The 17,399-nt window shown below is 36.0% G+C and overlaps 1 protein-coding gene across 1 annotated transcript in view; it reads left to right on the plus strand.

The window, feature by feature from the left end:
* Positions 1-17,399, plus strand: part of LOC150076004 (uncharacterized) — a 220,368-nt gene that overhangs the window by 142,513 nt on the left and 60,456 nt on the right. The window contains exon 10 of the mRNA XM_090387231.1: positions 12,364-12,516. Within this exon, the coding sequence (XP_090243357.1) occupies positions 12,364-12,516 (153 nt within the window). The remainder of the gene's footprint in view (positions 1-12,363; positions 12,517-17,399) is intronic.

Raw genomic sequence — 17,399 nt, forward strand, 5'->3', positions numbered from 1 at the left:
CAGATTAAAATAAAAAATTTCTTTGTCCGCACACAGAATTATTATTAATGAAGAACCGTGATACACAATGGTATGTATTTGTCGTATTTGTATATTTCTGTGGTCTCAGTAAATAAGCAAATAAGTCCAAAAACTCGAATTGGCGGGAGAGGAAAAATAAACTTCACACTCTCATATAAACACGCATATATTCGAATATACAAATATTTATTACTCATGCTAAAACTACAATAACGAGGATATCTGCGTGTCACGTAATAGTAAATAATAAATACTTTATTATAGTGCACTTATCTCATTTTTGACAAATTAGACTTATCTGCTTGTTCACAGAGACCACAGATTTAATAGCCCGAATTCAATAATTTGTGTGATTTATTCATTCAGAAGCGTACTAAGAATTAATTTTGATATATTAAAATAAAATTAAATTAACTTTAATGCGTAGTTTATTTTTAGTTTTTGATTTATCTTATATTTCTTTCTTTCAGTTGCACAGTAAAATGAGTAGTGCAAGTAAAAAAAAAAAGTTCGTCAGTATTTAGAGGAATACTTAAAATTTGGTTTCATACCCGCTGTCCACGATCAAAGGTTACCTTTTTGTCTTTTATGCCAACAATGCTTGACCAACGAATCAATGAAGCGAGGTCGTCTTGAAGTGCATTTGAAGGCGAAACATAATGCTCGTGTAAATTCAGATTTAAATTACTTTCAAACTTTAAAGAAGAATTTTGAAAAAAGAGCAACATTAAAGTCTCTGTTTATTGCTCATACTGCAACTGTCAATCGTACTCTTGAGGCTGGTTATGAAATTTCTTTACTCATTGCTAAATTTGGGAAAAATCATACTATAGGAAAGAATTTAATCAAATCATCAATATCAACATTTCTTAAAACAGTTCTGGAAAAAGATGACAAAGACGTGAAAGCTATGCCACTCAATAACAATACTGTTAGCAGAAGAATAGATGAAATGAGTGAAGATATTGAAATACAACTTGTTGGAAAGCTGAAAACAAGAAAATTCTCAGTGCAAATGGATGAATCAACTTTGAGAGACAGTGAAGCCGTGCTGATAACTTATGTAAGATAAAGGTAATTTTGCTGAAGAAATGTTATTCGGTAAATCATTAGAGAGCACCACTACCTCCAAAGATATATATATAATAAGCTAAAAAATTACTTAGATGACAATAATATACCAATGAAAAATATAACATCTTGTGCTGCAGATGGTGCTCCTAATGTGATGGGCAAGAAAAATGGCTGCTTAAAATTGATGAAAGATGAGAATCCAGAAATGCTTCTTGTGTATTGTGTTATTCATAGGGAAAACTTGGTAGCTAAAAATATTTTGCCTGTTCTTAATGAAGTACTAAAATCAGTTATAAAGTGTGTCAATGCTATTAAAGCTAATGCCAAATGTGAGCATCTCTTCAAGCTTTTTTGTGAAGAACAAAATGCAGACCATGTGAGACTTTTACTTCGCACTGAAGTAAGGTGGCTCTCGAAAGGGAACTGCTTGAAAAGATTTATGGAACTATTTGATACTATTAGTGACTTTTTAAGTGACAAACCTGAAATGAAGCATCTGTTAACGGTCGATGGTAAAGCATTTGTGAGTTATTTAGCCGATATCTTTGAAAAACTAAATATATTAAATAAACAACTTCAAGGAACAAATAAAACTCTCGTCGATGCAAAAGAGAAGATATTTGGTTTCATTACATTTAGTCTCTTCAAGCTTTTTTGTGAAGAACAAAATGCAGACCATGTGAGACTTTTACTTCGCACTGAAGTAAGGTGGCTCTCGAAAGGGAACTGCTTGAAAAGATTTATGGAACTATTTGATACTATTAGTGACTTTTTAAGTGACAAACCTGAAATGAAGCATCTGTTAACGGTCGATGGTAAAGCATTTGTGAGTTATTTAGCCAATATCTTTGAAAAACTAAATATATTAAATAAACAACTTCAAGGAACAAATAAAACTCTCGTCGATGCAAAAGAGAAGATATTTGGTTTCATTACATTTATTGAATTGTAACAAAAATTTTGAACAGTTTCGTTGGCTGCAAAAATGTGAAGTGACTGATACCGCTGTACTTGTTATTGCTGTCCTCTGATTTAAAACAAATTGATTTTCCAACCTGGATGATGCAACCAATGTTAATGGATTTGTCTGATGTATCAATGCAGTACCAAGAAGAACTCTCAGAAATGCAAAATGATGAGTCAGTTAAAACTTTATTCAATATAAAAGGAGCAATGGCATGGCTTTGTGATGAAACAGAAATTAAATACCCAAATTCAACCAACTTTGCAAGAGAGCTATTGTTACCGTTTCCATCTTCATGTTTAGCTGAATGTGGATTTAGTGCCATAAATGATTTGTTACTAAAGAAAAGAAATCGACTGGATATCACAAAATGGGGAGACTTGAGACTGAAGCTGACTAAATTGGAGCCCAATATAAAATCTCTCTGCGGCAAGCATCAAGCACAAGGGACTCACTAAATTTAGTGCCCTCATCTGGAAGTGACTTCACATGGAATGTTGAAATTATTAAACAATTAAATAATAATTACTAAAAATTAAAATATTACAGAAAAATCTTTCATATAAATTATTTTGTACTTGAATTTTAGTTGTCTATTATATGTTTAGAAAATTTACTTACTGTTTTTTTCTTAATAATTTCCTAATGATTTCTTCCTAAAACCTAAGTCTTGTGTCCTGAACAAGTTGTAATTAGGCTTCATTTAGGGAATAATTCAATTTTTGAATATAAAAAAATATGTATATGTTACATAGGGGGCATCAGAATTTTAGAAAGACTTAGGTGGGGCATGGTAAAAAAAAGGTTGGGAAACACCGGTCTAGACTTTTCCATAGCTTGAGGCTTACGCCCTAAATGCTTTATAGTCTTATTGCAATTATTAAAAACAAACATTTGGTGATGAGCTCTGCAGAAAACATTTGAAGCCTTGGGAGTTTTCTAGCATCAAAGAAGGTATGGTGATTTGGCTCAAATATGCATGAGATAAAAATGTATCATTATCAGATCTGTTTTTGAGAGAAAAAGTAGAACTTGCTAAAGTGCCAGAACACTGAATTTAAAGCAAGTGTGGGCTGGCTAAATAAATTTAAAAAGCCTAATCATATCTCACATAAGTTTTGAGTGGGGCAGGTGCTGCAGTGTCTGACATTGAGTGTGACTATTGGAGGAAAGGGGTTCTTTCGCAGTTGATTCAAATTTGTGAATGAAATGACATTTTAAATGCAGATGTAACCACTTTTTTTTTTTTTTTTTAAGTCATTCCTGATAAAATGCTAGATTTAAAAAATGAACATTCCACAGTGAGAAAAGAAATAAATATCATGTGTTTTTGTCATTATGTGCCAATAGTAACGGCACAGAAAAACTGAAACTTCTGGTAATGAAGAATGCCAACCAGCTAATATTTTAAAGGTGTGAAGTTGCTCCCTGTGAATTGCAAACACAGCCGAAAGTCATTGGTAGCCAGATTGGTTGCAGTGATGAATTTTCCAGAAATTACATTATCAGAAAAACAAAATCCTTCTGTTTGTGGAAAAGTCCAGCACACCCCACCATAACAATGAAAGAACTACATACAGTAAAAGTTGCATTTTTGCTACTGAACATGACAATTAAAATACAACTTTTCAATCAAAGTATTAAAAAAAACTTAAATCATCACCATGAGAAGTGAATAGTTGGGGAAATATTGGATAGGCATTACCTACATTTGATTTCAGTCATGGAGAGACTTTCTTCTCTTATTGAAGATCGAATGCTCAGCACCAGGGCTTGGACTTGATGTTCAGTTTAGAGAGAAATAGAAGTGTCCCTTGCGAGGCAAACAGGATAATGTATTTTGTCCGAGTGCTTGGATGTTTACTCTGACAAAATACATTGTTCTCATTTTGGGCTGGATTTGCTAATAGGGCCCACCCATCAGAAGAGGCATTTTGTTGGTTCAAAACCAACAAAATGCTTCCTCTGATGAGTGGGCTCTATTAGCAAATGCAGCCCTAGAATTGGGAGGCATTTTGTTGGTTCAAAATCAACAAAATGCCTCCCAATTCTAGGAGCTGCCCTCAATTCCGTAATATGGACATTCGTGTGGCTGTAAAATTTTGTGCTTCTCAAGTGGTTGGATAAATAAAGGATTTTAGGTATTCTTAAAGAGAATGAATTGTAGAACTGAAGAAAACTAGGCGTGGCGAGTCTTAAGATCTTAGTCTTAGGAATTTTTTTGGATTGGGGTGGTGTGGACTCATAACTCTCAAGTGATAAGATGTCTTGATTTTACTGTTGGTGGTGACCATAGACCATAATAATGACTATCAATATGATATAACTATAGGCAGGGCACTTGAACATTGGAAAATTCAAAGACAAAGACAGTTAACTTAATTTTGTTAAGAGGGTAAATTTTGGTAACAACCAGTGTGATGTTTTTTTTTTTTTTTTGTCTTTACTTTTCACATACTGTCTGACCTCCCTCATATTGTGGAGTTATACTTCATAACTCCACAATATGAGAGATGCCAGACTTCTTTTGGCCAATGAGTCGTTGATAGCTGGAAAACGTTGCTCGTGCAGGTAATTGAGGTTGACAGTTTGAATAAATTCACAGGTCAACTGGATAGTTGCCTGTGTGAGGAGGGAAGCATATAATTTGTGTTTCTTTATCTACTTGGTTGGGGTTTTTTTGGCCAGTGCAGCATAAACCTGTGACTTCCTTGCACTATATTGAGGAAAGACAGATGTAGGATAGATGTGCGGAAATTTGCCTTTAGCCAGTGGGTGGTTGGTAGGTGGAACAGACTTCCATCCCTTGTCGTGGAAGTTGATAGCCTAAATAAGTTTAAGGCTCAGCTGGACAGGTATTTCGAACGAACAGAGGGGTGAAGTGGAAGTGGTCATTTTTTATTTATTTATTTTACTTTATTTTTTTTTTTGGCTGATGCTGCATAAGCTTGCTTTCTTGCATCAAATGCCTCTACTAATGCTAATGCTAATATGGTGAATACTATTACTATAACTTGGTTGTCACTCACTGTGTATCACCGGGGTGTCCACCCACAAATGAAGTCAACAATCTTTGAAATGGTGCTGTCTGTGTGGTAGTATTCACTGAGAATAAGTAACATTAGTCTTCTCTACCGGCAAAGCATTGCTTATTCGGGGTAGTGCAATATCACTACAACTCGTGGCATTTACAGTGAGATATAACAGAAACTATGCCATTTCACCTACTTCAGTGATTTACTATGAATTAAAATGATGCTTGGCACTAACTTGTTCGTCTAGTAAATTTCCCATAGTCTGAGGCTCTCAGTCCTAAACCCCTTTTTTAGTTTTTTTTCTAGTTTGATGTATAATCAGTATTGCAGATTTGGGAACTTTGTGAAGTTGGGAAATTTGGTGAAGTTTGTGGCATGGGGCTATTTACTTATGAAGATGTTTGATTTTCATTGTTTTGGAAGATTATATAAATTGTAAAAAAATACACCATTTTGTTCATCATCCACAATTCAAAGTTGACAAACAGTGCCCCCTCACTTAGTTAACATGTTTACTGCTATAATGCATACATTCATCAAAACAAAATGGAAGTGTTGTGGCATAATGCAAACATGTGGTCATTCATAAGTGGTCTCCGAATGAGGGCTGTAAAAGTAAAGGCACATGAAATTGACAACTGATCAATATTGGTTCACTGATTGGACTATTTGCATTACTACTTGGATTTTGCTTATCGTAAATTGCACTATCTAGAGAATGCTATAAAAGCTATATACGTTATTCACAGTTCCGTATGTTCTTTGCTTGTGTTGAAGTTATTTTATCCAGTTTAGTACTTTCCACAAGAAAAAAGTGTAAGATTTTTTGAAGATTATGGTTGCTGAATTTTAATTGTTGAGTTGTGAAAAACAAAACGTCATCGTGTGTGCGTGTGCTTGCACGTACACTGATAAAATTTTGTGTAAAAAGTTTTTTCCTATAAAATTTTACCCTAAAGGATAGTTATAATGAATCTACAGTAGACAACAGGATGGAAAAGGAATGGACTGTATGTTGAAACTGATGACATTGAATCAGCTCTTTATAATATCATCTGATGCTGAAATAGAATTATATTCAAGTGATGTGAATTTTGAATTTAGTTCAAATGCATCTGTTGATGTTAGAATGCTTCAAACAACAGATGCTGGTGTTATTTGGAGTGATGATTCTTCACAGGTGAAATCTATCTCATTTACTAAAAAGCAGTGCCTACTTGTTCCAGTGACTCAGAAAAATAATCCAATTAGTTATTTTGAGCTGCTTGCAACTGATGAATTTTTTTAGTTGCCTGTTAATGATATCAGCACTTACTCAACCACTGTATGTGAAGCAGGTGTGAAAACTTGCAAATAAATGAATGGAAAGATATTAACATGGAGAAAATGAAAATTTTCTTGAGGTTAGTTCTTCACATGAGGCCAGTTTGTGCACCTAGCAACCAAGATTACTGGAAAAAAGATCCATTATTTGCATTGAAGTGCTTTTCATCATTCATAAGCAGAACAGATTTTTAGTAATAATGAGATACCTGTGCTTTGCCTAAAATCTTGAATTGCTTACAGACCATCTTTATAAAATCTGACTTTTATTGGACAATATAAATAGCATAATGCTAAAAATTTATTTAACTGGGAAAACAGCTATCACTATACAAAGCCATGATCTAGACAGCCATGAAAGGCTGTCTACTCTTTAGACAATCCATCCAAAGTAAAAGACAAGTATGGCATAAAACTATACATGCTGACTGAACAAAATGGCCTAGTATTAAAGTGTTTAATATAGTTGTGGCTGTGCCACAACTGTAATTGAAACTTATAGAAGAGAAGATGCACATTAGACATTCTTTGTATGTAGATAACCTTTATAATTCCTATATTCTTGCAATACAGTTATTTGAGGCCAACATGTACTGTACTGGTACATTACAGCATGTAACTGGTACGTTAAGAAAAGAATGTTTCAACAGCAAAGCTAAAAATGGGTGAAAGTGTATGCAGATATGCCAACATTGTGCTGTTTCAAAAGACGAGAGAGAGAGAGAGAGATATGTTCGAATAATTTTTACTGAGTTTGAGAAATGGGCTTCAAAAATGAAGTCCAAAGCCATTACTGAATATAACAAATATATATATATATATATATATATATTTTTTTTTTTTATGAAAACCCCAAACACGAAAGGTATCAAAACCTATAGTACTTAGTACCGTGCATGGGTTGAAGGAGAAGTGTGGGGGGGGGGGGATGCCGGAAACTTTGCTCTAGAAACTAAACATGGGTTTCACCACTTCAAGCCTCCAATAAGCAAAGTGGTGGTATTGCACCGGTTGATGAGAGTCATCTACCACCTAAATATGTCTGGAGTAGATTATAAAGATCAAATGATGTCTTACTATCCATGTGAAAGAAAGACAGTTCATTGGTTAAAGAAACTCTTGTGGTGGAGGTTGATAGCCTAAATAAGTTTAAGGCTCAGCTGGACAGGTATTTTGAATGAACAGAGGGGTGAAGTGGAAGTGGGTTTTTTTTTTTTTTTTTTGGCTGATGCTGCATAAGCTTGCTTTCTTGCATCAAATGCCTCTACTAATGCTAATGCTAGAAACTAGCAATTCATATTTTTAAAATTATGCTTTCACCTTTCATCTCTTCAATAAGTACTCAATGGGAAGCATTCAAGGAATTAATCATGGAAGATACTAGGCTTTTCATAACGATTAAGAACTACTGTTCAAGGTTTAGGCCTAAATGAATGTCAGAGGAACTAATGAGACCTGTGGCAGAGAAGAAAAATGCATGGGATGCATATAAATTATCAGGCAATACAGAAGAAGCCTGTGGTAGATATAAGCTAGTCTGTAATCAAGTCACATAGGGCATTAGCAAGCAAAGGCAGATTACTAGAAATCTTTGGCAAAGGATGCTAAGAAAAACAGGAAGGACCTCTTTATTTAATATAAACTCTAGAAGGAAGGGGTTGAATCAGATCAGTCCACTTGATATCGACGGTTCGACTGTTGATGATTATAAAGCCAACTCAGAAGAATAGTGCCCATGGAAGTATCTATAGAAAAGGCATGCAGCAGAAACCATGCAGCAGAAACAGAAGTCTCTCCAGGCTCTGTCTCACAGACAGAGTGTGGAGCGACATTGTTAGAGGTGGGTCATTAACTAACCTAACTGCTCTCTTTTGAATGGAATCTAGAAGCCTGAGAGAGAGATTTTGGGGCAACTCCCCAGATGTGGGAACAATATTCAATGGTAGGGTGGATTTGAGATTTGTACAGAGTGAGCAGCTGTTTGAAAAAAAAAAACCAATGCTGAGAGCAAAAGAGAAAACCCATTTTTTTATATGCAGTGGAAGCAATATTTGGGATGTGCTTGTGGGGGGGGGGGGGGGGGGAGAGGAGAGAGAGAGAGAGAGAGAGAGAGAGTAGAGAGAGAGAGAGAGAGAGAGAGAGAGAGAGAGAGAGAGAGAGAGAGAGAGAGAGAGAGAGAGAGAAGTCAGGGTAATCCCTAATAGAGATGTGTTTAGAAATTTTAGTGTCATAAAAGATAAGCATAGGAACAGAAGAATCCTTTTTGTGAATCATAAGACAGGACTGAGTTTTAGAAGGATTGAAATCAACTAAGTTATCTTTGACCTACTGGTGATCAGCATTTAAACAACTGGTACTGGATATTTAAGAAGTTGAAACTGTTTGTGCAGAGCAAGTTCTGTGAAACTGGAAGGTGGAATGCAATTTACTATCATCAGCAAAACTATGGATAGGATTTCCAATCAATGGAAGAAGATAGTAGTAGTAATAACAGCAAACAATGCAAGAAAGCAAGCTTATATAGCATCAGCCAAAAGAAAAAAAAAACAGTTCACCCATCTGTACTCTCCAAGAATTTATCTAGTACTCCCTTGAATTTATTCAACCCATCCACTTCCAAAACAACAGATGGAAGCGTGTTCCAACAATCAATCACCTGCTTGCTGAAGGCAAACTTCTGCACATCTATCCTGCAACCATCCTTCCTAACCTGAATTTATGCCCTCTCATATTTGTAGTCTCAGCAAGTGGAAGAATACTATTAACATTCATCTTACTCAATCCATTCAAGGCTTTAAACACCTCAGTCAGATCTCCCTGCATGTGCCTGGTCTTGAGATGCTGCAATTTGTAGAACTGAAGCCTTTCTAGGTAAGATCACCCTTTTGTTCCCTTCACCAATCTGGTTGGCCTTCTCTGCACCCATTCCAGCAGATATACATCCTTCCCAAAGTGAGGCCTCCAGACCTGTATGCAGTACTCAAGATGCAGCCTAACCATGGCCTTATATAAAGGGATAATCACCTCTTATTCCTGCTAGCAAAGTTTCTGTATATCATTGACAAAATCCCACGAGCTGTCCTGGCAGCATGTCTGCAGTGCTCAGAGAATTTCATGTCTGACTACACTATTACCACACAGTTGATAATTTACTTTGAGTTACTGCTACCCATGTGCAGTACCTTGCATTTGTCAATGTTAAACTTCAACTGCCATTTCTCAGCCATTTTCTTGATATACTTTTCAGATACATATTTTAAGTCAGTTCTGTTATAGTATTAGTAGTTGCAAATGATATAAGAAAGCATCACCCCCCCCAAAAAAAAAAAACACTTTCCATATCACCTGTCCACTCCTCTAACAGCTTGTCTAGTCCTTCCTTGAATTTATTCAAACTACCCACTGGCTGAAGGCAAATTTTTGCACTCTGTCCTTTTTGCAGTTTGAATTTATGACCCCTCGTGTGTAAGAGGAAGAGGAAGAATTTCATTGGCATTGAGCTTACCCAATCCATTCAAAGCTTTAAACACCTCAGTCAGATCTCATCACAGGAGTTTAGTGACCAGACACTACAGTTTACATAACTGAAGCCTTTCCTGCAGGGCCGGCTTAAGGCATGATAGAGTGGTTCCCCTGAACAGGGCACCAAAATTTAGGATGTGCAAAATGTCCTGAAAATTCACTGATTTGCTGTAATTTCAAGTCGGAAAAGGCACACCAAAAAAATCTTGCACAGGGCACTGATAGACCTGGGGCTGCTTCTGCTTTCCTGCCAAGAGCACCCTTTTCTCCCCTCACTAACCTTGTTCTCTGCACTTGTCCCAATAGATTCACATCCTTTCTGAAATGAGGCTTCCAGACCTATATGCAGCACTCAAGATGTGGCCTAACCATTGCATATATTATGAGAAAATTGCCTCCTTATCTCTACTGGCAAAATTCCTGTATATCATTGGCCAAACCCAATGAACTGTCCTGGCACCCTGTCTGCACTGCTCAGGGAACTTCATATCTGACTGCACAATTATCCCAGATCTTTTTCATTCTCCACTATCCTTAGTCTGATATCGCACAGTTCATACATTAATCTGGAGCGATATGGGGATTACTGCTACTCTCATAAAGTATCTTGCATTTTTCAATATTAAATTTCAGTTGTCACTACTCAGCCCACGTCCCTAATTTTTCTAGATCTTGTAGTAGCATACCCTGGGTACTGTCACTAACCACCCTGCCCACTTTCATATCATCTGCAAACCTAGACATTAAGGCTGATATGCCTTCATCAGTATCATTAATAAATATTGAAAACAACAATGAGCCCAGCATTAAACCCTGGGGGACTCCACTAATAACATTAATCCAAGAAGAGCAGTGCCTGTTGATAACTACTCTGTCTTCTGCCACTCAGCCATCCTTTTATCCATAGCAGTAACTTGCCCTGAATGCCCACTGGTCCAGTTTATATGGCAGTCTTTTATGTGCAACAGTATCAAAAGCTTTTCTTAAATGTGATTATATGATATCAAAATTATTTTTTGCGTCCTCTTCCTTTGTTACTGTGTCATATGACATCCAATCAGACTGGTCACACAAGATCACCCTTTAACAAATCCATTCTGTATCCTCAGTATAACTGCTTTCCTACCTAGATGGCCCTGCATTACTTCTTTGAACTTTGACTCTATTTTTCATGGAACAAAAGTCAGGCTAATTGGTCTGTAATTATTCATATTCTTGTTTATACTCCGGTCGTCATCACCAAATACGGAGGATGCGGAAAGGTCAGGGAATGACCACCGCATATCCCAGAGCAATATGGCCTTAGTTGCTAATGCTTCTAAAAACCAAAACAACAACAGAACTATATACTCTGGCATGATCACCAGGTTAGTAGAGTTTACAATAAATCATCAATACAAATGTGTTAATCGTATTTAGTAGTCACTGGCTTGAACCCTGGCCCACTCAAAGAGTGCATGCTACTGCATAATAGCACTTGCTCTGATGTAGCTGAGTGGTCAGGGGCTTTTGCCCCACTCGGCTACGTCAGGCCTCCCTTTGATCCCTCTCCGTGAATTGGGGTCACGGTCGCACAGCACATCTCCAGTTCATAGGGACCTCCCCTGAATCCAAGAATGCTCTCAATCATGTCTGGGGCTTTGCTCACCTCCTTTGCTGTGTTCATTAATATAATTGGATAGATCTCAACTACCACGGGTACCTTTTATACATTTAGCTTCAACAATTTCTCTTCCACTTTCCTGTCAGTTATCACAAAATCATTCAGCTCCCTGTTAAAATTTGATACACTGCTGACATCCTGTCCCTAAAAAAAATTCCTCTTTTATTGTGTGCAGTACAATACTAATATAATGTAGTGTTCTGAAAGTTGGCAAACCCATACAGTTGCATACATCTCCAGTTATGTTTGTGCAACAACGTATAATTTGGTTGATATGTAGATCAAAAGCTTAATGATAGATGGCAGCACACACACACACACACACCAGGTGTATGCAAAATCACTCCTGCTGTAATGTTATCATTTCATGAGTAAGCTATGGTGTTATGCTCTGTCACGTTCATTAATTTTGTCACTTTTTCCAAAAGCATTTGCATTTGTTTTAGACAAAATTTCACTTCCAAAAAGATTGCTTTTTTTCCCATCACTACTATACATTTAATTCATATATTGAGAGGTCATAATTGATTATTTCAATTAAGACCTCTCATAAAATATTGATGTCATTGTAAAAGGTTGCAAATAGAAGCATAGTAAAAAGTTTATTCAATTACTGAAAATTTCTTTGACATCTTTAAAAAATTTCAGACACCTACTTAGAAAAATACTTTGAAATAAATGATTATTTTGTTCTATATTTTTTAATAATTAATTTTTCTCAGATTCTGGTTATGTCATTGAAAATATTTAATCAATTGCAGGTTACTCACTGATCTGGAAAAACGCTGGATGGAGAATGTAATTATTTCTGATGTCTGTGACATTCTCTATAAACATGGTAGTAAATATTTCTCTGTCTATGTGAAGTATTGTACCAGTCAGGTCTACAAGGATAGAATGTTAAAGGAACTGAAGTAATTAATATTATAGTTACCTTTCCTTTTTAAATTTTTTGTTCTTTCATTATATATTAGTGACAGTTTTAATGAGAGAATTTTTAATGACATAAATCATGTAACTGAAAATTTTTACAGAATATACAAGAATTTTGCTGTTGCTATTCATTATGTGATCTCCTTTCCACAGGTGCACAAAGCCTGGGGTCAGGTCTCATCTAGACAGGAGAGACTTTTATAGGCTTTCTTCTCGCATTTTTCACATTAGTTAGTGATGGGCAGGGGTTGCTGGATAAAAAACCATTTCCATCCAGCAGATTGAACAAAAATAGTTCTTAAAGCCAAATGATTTTTTCATCCAGATATTTTAAAAACCACCTGATGTGTATAGTATTAGTAGTGGCAAATGAAGAAAGCTTGTACAGTATCGGTGCAAACAAAAAAAAAATCTACTACCTGCTTCATCTGTCTATTAATAATTGTCCAATTCTTTCTTAAATTTATTTAAACTACCTACTTCCACAATGCCAGATGGGAGTTTGTTCCAATAATCACTCTCAGGCTGCAAAATTTCACATATATGTCCTGTAACCATCCTTTTTTCAATTTAAGTTTGTCCTCTTGTGTGTTGTTTGAGAAACAATAAGAATCTCATCAGCATATACTTTACTCAATCCATATAAAGCCTTAAACACTTCAGTGATTTCATTTCGCATGTGCATAGTTTTTAAGCACTACAGTTTTCCAAACCGAAGTCGTTCATGACTTATCTGGTTGCTTTTCTCTGCAACCATTCCATCAGATCTACATCCTCTCAAAATGAGGCATCCAGACCGACCTTGTATGCTTCAATATGTGACCTAAGGAAGTGATTATCCTGTTGTTGGCTTATACAACAGGATAATCACTTCCTTGTCCCTGTTGGAAAAATTCCTGTATATATCCCTGATAAAACCCCATGAGCTGCTTGCGCTGCTCAGAGTACTTTGTGTTGGACTGTCTCTTTTGTTCTCCATCCCCTTCAATGTGGACTTAATTGGCATGTTAATCTAGGATTACTGCTACCCATATGTAGTACCTTGCATTATTGTTAAATATGAATTGCCACTTCTCAGCTCTTCTGTCCAATTTTTCTAGTTCTTGTTGCAGTAGTATGCTTTGAATCCTGTCATTAAGTACCCTGCCAACCTTTGTATTGCCTGCAACTTTGACAATAAGTTTGATATGCATCAGTGTTGTTCATAAATATTGAAAACAGTAAGGAGGGGCCCAGCACTGAATCCTGAGGGACTCTGGTGAATTTGTTAATGTCTTAAAAATTGAATACTTTTGTGCATCATCAAAAGTAATCACTACTGTATTTGGTAACTAAATGGTGGTGATAATTTGATATTTGGAATTTCACTTTTTTTTTTCTTTCTTTTTTTTTTTTTTATATAAAATAATTCTTTCTTTCAAGTCAGTAAAATAAGTTGACTTTGACTTACTTCACTCATAGGTTACTTAATTAAAATATGAACAGAACTGGTGATTTAGTTATGGATGTTACATGTAAGCTGTGTGGTAATGATACACACAATATAACTATTTGCATACATCTTTTTTGGAGTGCATATAGATGTACAGAGCAACCAATTATGTGACGAGCAATGTTTGAACACACACACACACACACACACACACATTCTAAACCTTTCAGAAGGCATTTTTGAGGGAAAATAGTTAACTTTTTACACTAAACTGCACTTCAGTCTCAATTGCTGCATCATGCAATTTCATGATTCCATTAAAATGTAGTATAAGATACAGCTGTTCCACAGAGATAAAATCTTGAAAATAAAGCATATTACACTCCCCATTGTCAAGCAAGAATCAATGTACTGTGATTCAGTTTTTTGGTGCAGAGAACTGTCAACCAATGACATTCATCAGCAGTTGTAGGCCATGTACAACAATGTCTGTATGTCAAAAACAGTGGTGAAAGACTGGCACACAGTTTCACCACAGCTGACAGCCAGCCGATGATATACTACAGCCTGGATTGGCATGTGTTGCTACAGTAAAGATAATATTGCAGTAATGCAACAAGACCAATGTTTGTTCATTAAAAACATTGCAGCAGACCTAAGCATCAGTTTAAGAACGATACATTTATTATAGTGCAGAGAAAAATTTTATACAATTGGGACTATCCTTACAGCATTTGCAGCAATATCATGATGAAGGAAATACTTCCTTATAGAAGACCATTGCCAATGACCAAACTTGGTCACCAAATCGAAAAGATCAAGTATGTAGTGGAAAAATCCTGAGCATCTGCTGATAAGACCATGCTGACCTTTTTCTTTAATCATTAAGGAACTCTGCTACTGGAGTTTCAGGTTTTCTGTGATATGGTGAGGTCCTGGAATAAATTAATAACTATTCTGTTTATACTCCGGGACGACAACGCAGTCAGGAGTTCACAAGGTCGAGAGAATACAAGAAACAGAACCCGAAGCTTACCCATGACACAGTTTAATGTTCCATTGGACTGCATTGTCCTCTGACTTTCTTGCATAATATGATGCAGTCACACTTATGCATACACAATACGTGCACGTATATATGCATACACACTCCACTCCTACATATGTGTGACAGTTTCAGACGTTAGGAACCTCTGAGGCTAATGGCTTCCTTAGAGGTTCCTTGCTTTTTTGTGAGATTGGTGTGGTTAATCTCACAGGCAGACCAGGAACCCTCTGACCAATTTTAGCCTAAATGAAAATTTAGGCAGAAAAGAACCTATTTCTCCACATTTGGCAAATGAATGCATACCCAGTTACAAACAGAGCTCATATCAAAATAATACACCCAAAATAGATAACTCAGTTTGTTGTTTTATATCATAATGTTCAACATGTATTTACATTTGAAGTATGTATTGAATAAGGTCAGTAAAATTTAGTGATGCTAAGAGTAATACAACGAGCGTAACACAGGAGGATGGAAAAGGAGAGGATTAATATCTTTATTGGGCGAAAGAAGATAGAAGTGGATAGTTTCAAATATTTAGTGAGTACAGTAAATAAAGAAAGGAGAATTGATAAGGAGATATGTAGAAGAACAGACCAAGAAAGAATGTTTTATAACTATAAAAGATCTAGTTTGGAAAAGGGAGGTACCTGAGAAGTGCAACATGGTGGAGCTTATTTATTATCTGTAGAGCTTATTATGTACCAATAATAACCTATGGATTGGAGGATATTATTAGACTTCAAGCATTGGAAATGAAGTTTCTAAGAGGCATGCATGCGTGGAAAGACTAGGCGAGATAGAGTAAGAAATGTGGCCATTTGGAAGGAAGTGGGAGACAATTACAAGAAAAGATCGAGAGGAAAAGACTGAGATGGTTTGGTCACATAAAGAGAATGGAGGATAACAGACCACCAAATAGGATGTTAGAAATGAAAATGGAGGGTAAAAGACCAAGAAGGCTGAGAAGAAGATTGGTAAGAAGAGGTGAAGAGAAAAGGCATTAGCTGGGAAGATAGAGCTAAATGGAAAAGACTGGTTTCATTATCAACTCAGCATGAAGCTGGAACGACAATGGATAAGTACTACTGTGTTTGAATGATATTATAGATTCAAAGAGGGAAGAGTTTCACATACTGAGCATGTAGGAAGACAACTGTTCACACAGTCAAAAAAATTTTAAACGTTTGGGCAACTTGTTTAAATTTTAAACATGTGCTTAAAGCATTTTATGTGCTATTCACTTTTAAGCAATGATTTGACCGTATTGTGTTGCTCAGCATGCATGTGGTGCTTCAGTTGCTTATTGATGATTAACAATGAGTTATTGGTTGTCCTGTCCAGCCCCTGCATGTAGGAAACGTAAGCGAGTAAAATTCAAAGTCACATAGTAGTGTTCGAAAACCAATGAGTTATTGATATTAACAGTTTCATAATAGCATCTGATAATGATCCATCGTTTCTAGAGTTCATTATCATTGGATAAAGTGATAATGATATCTGATACACTTGGTATTTTTTTCTACAACCTACAAAAACAGTGCGAATTATCATGTTGGAAATAGCCTCATTTGCTGTGATCAAAAAAATTTCATAAGACAGGTCAAAAGTGAAAATGTTGTTAGTATTGGATTTTTTTTTTTTTTTTTTTTTTTAAAGTATTGTGGTATTGTGCATTATGAATTTGTTCCTTAAAGTACTACTGTGATTAAGGAAAAATTGGCACTTTTGTGAGAGACATTTCAACAAGACAGAGTAGTGATCAATGGACACTGCTCTTCGTGGACTAATGTTATTAGTGGAGTCCCCCAGGTTCAGTGTTGGGTCCATTGTTGTTTTCTGTATTTATTAATGATATTGATGAAGGTATATCAGGCTTAATGTCTAAGTTTGCAGACGATATGAAGGTTGGCAGGGTTGTTTGTGAGAAAAAGATCAAGCGTGTTGGCTGTATGGTTAGGATTGTCTAGTATTCTTGTAGGTAAATGAACAATCTGGGCAAGGTCATTAGTAATTGCAAAAGCCTCAGCATCTCGACCAGTTTGGTCTGTGTGACTAGAAAATGGAAGCCATCTGGAGTTGTGAACATTAAAATTACCTCACTGTTAGAAAAGTTGGACTGAAGAAAGTCAAGTTGCAAAGAGAGGAAGTTAAAGAGTTCCAAGTGATTAGTGGAATTGGGAGAATGATAGAGACAACAAATGGATTTGACAGAATGAGGTAGAGAGATTTTAAGCCAGAGCAGATCGAAAGAGAAAAGTCCAAATTACCAAGTCTCTGACAGGAAAGTATCAGAATGGACATATGCACAAGTACTACCTTTGAGGCAAAAGGAATCATTCAGCAAATAATTTGGGCAACTGAGATGAGCAGTGATTGAATCA

This window comes from Mastigoproctus giganteus, chromosome 13, assembly GCF_048544385.1.
Source record: "Mastigoproctus giganteus isolate SK-2022 chromosome 13, ASM4854438v1, whole genome shotgun sequence".
In the NCBI taxonomy this organism is placed as follows: Eukaryota; Metazoa; Arthropoda; class Arachnida; order Uropygi; family Thelyphonidae; genus Mastigoproctus; species Mastigoproctus giganteus.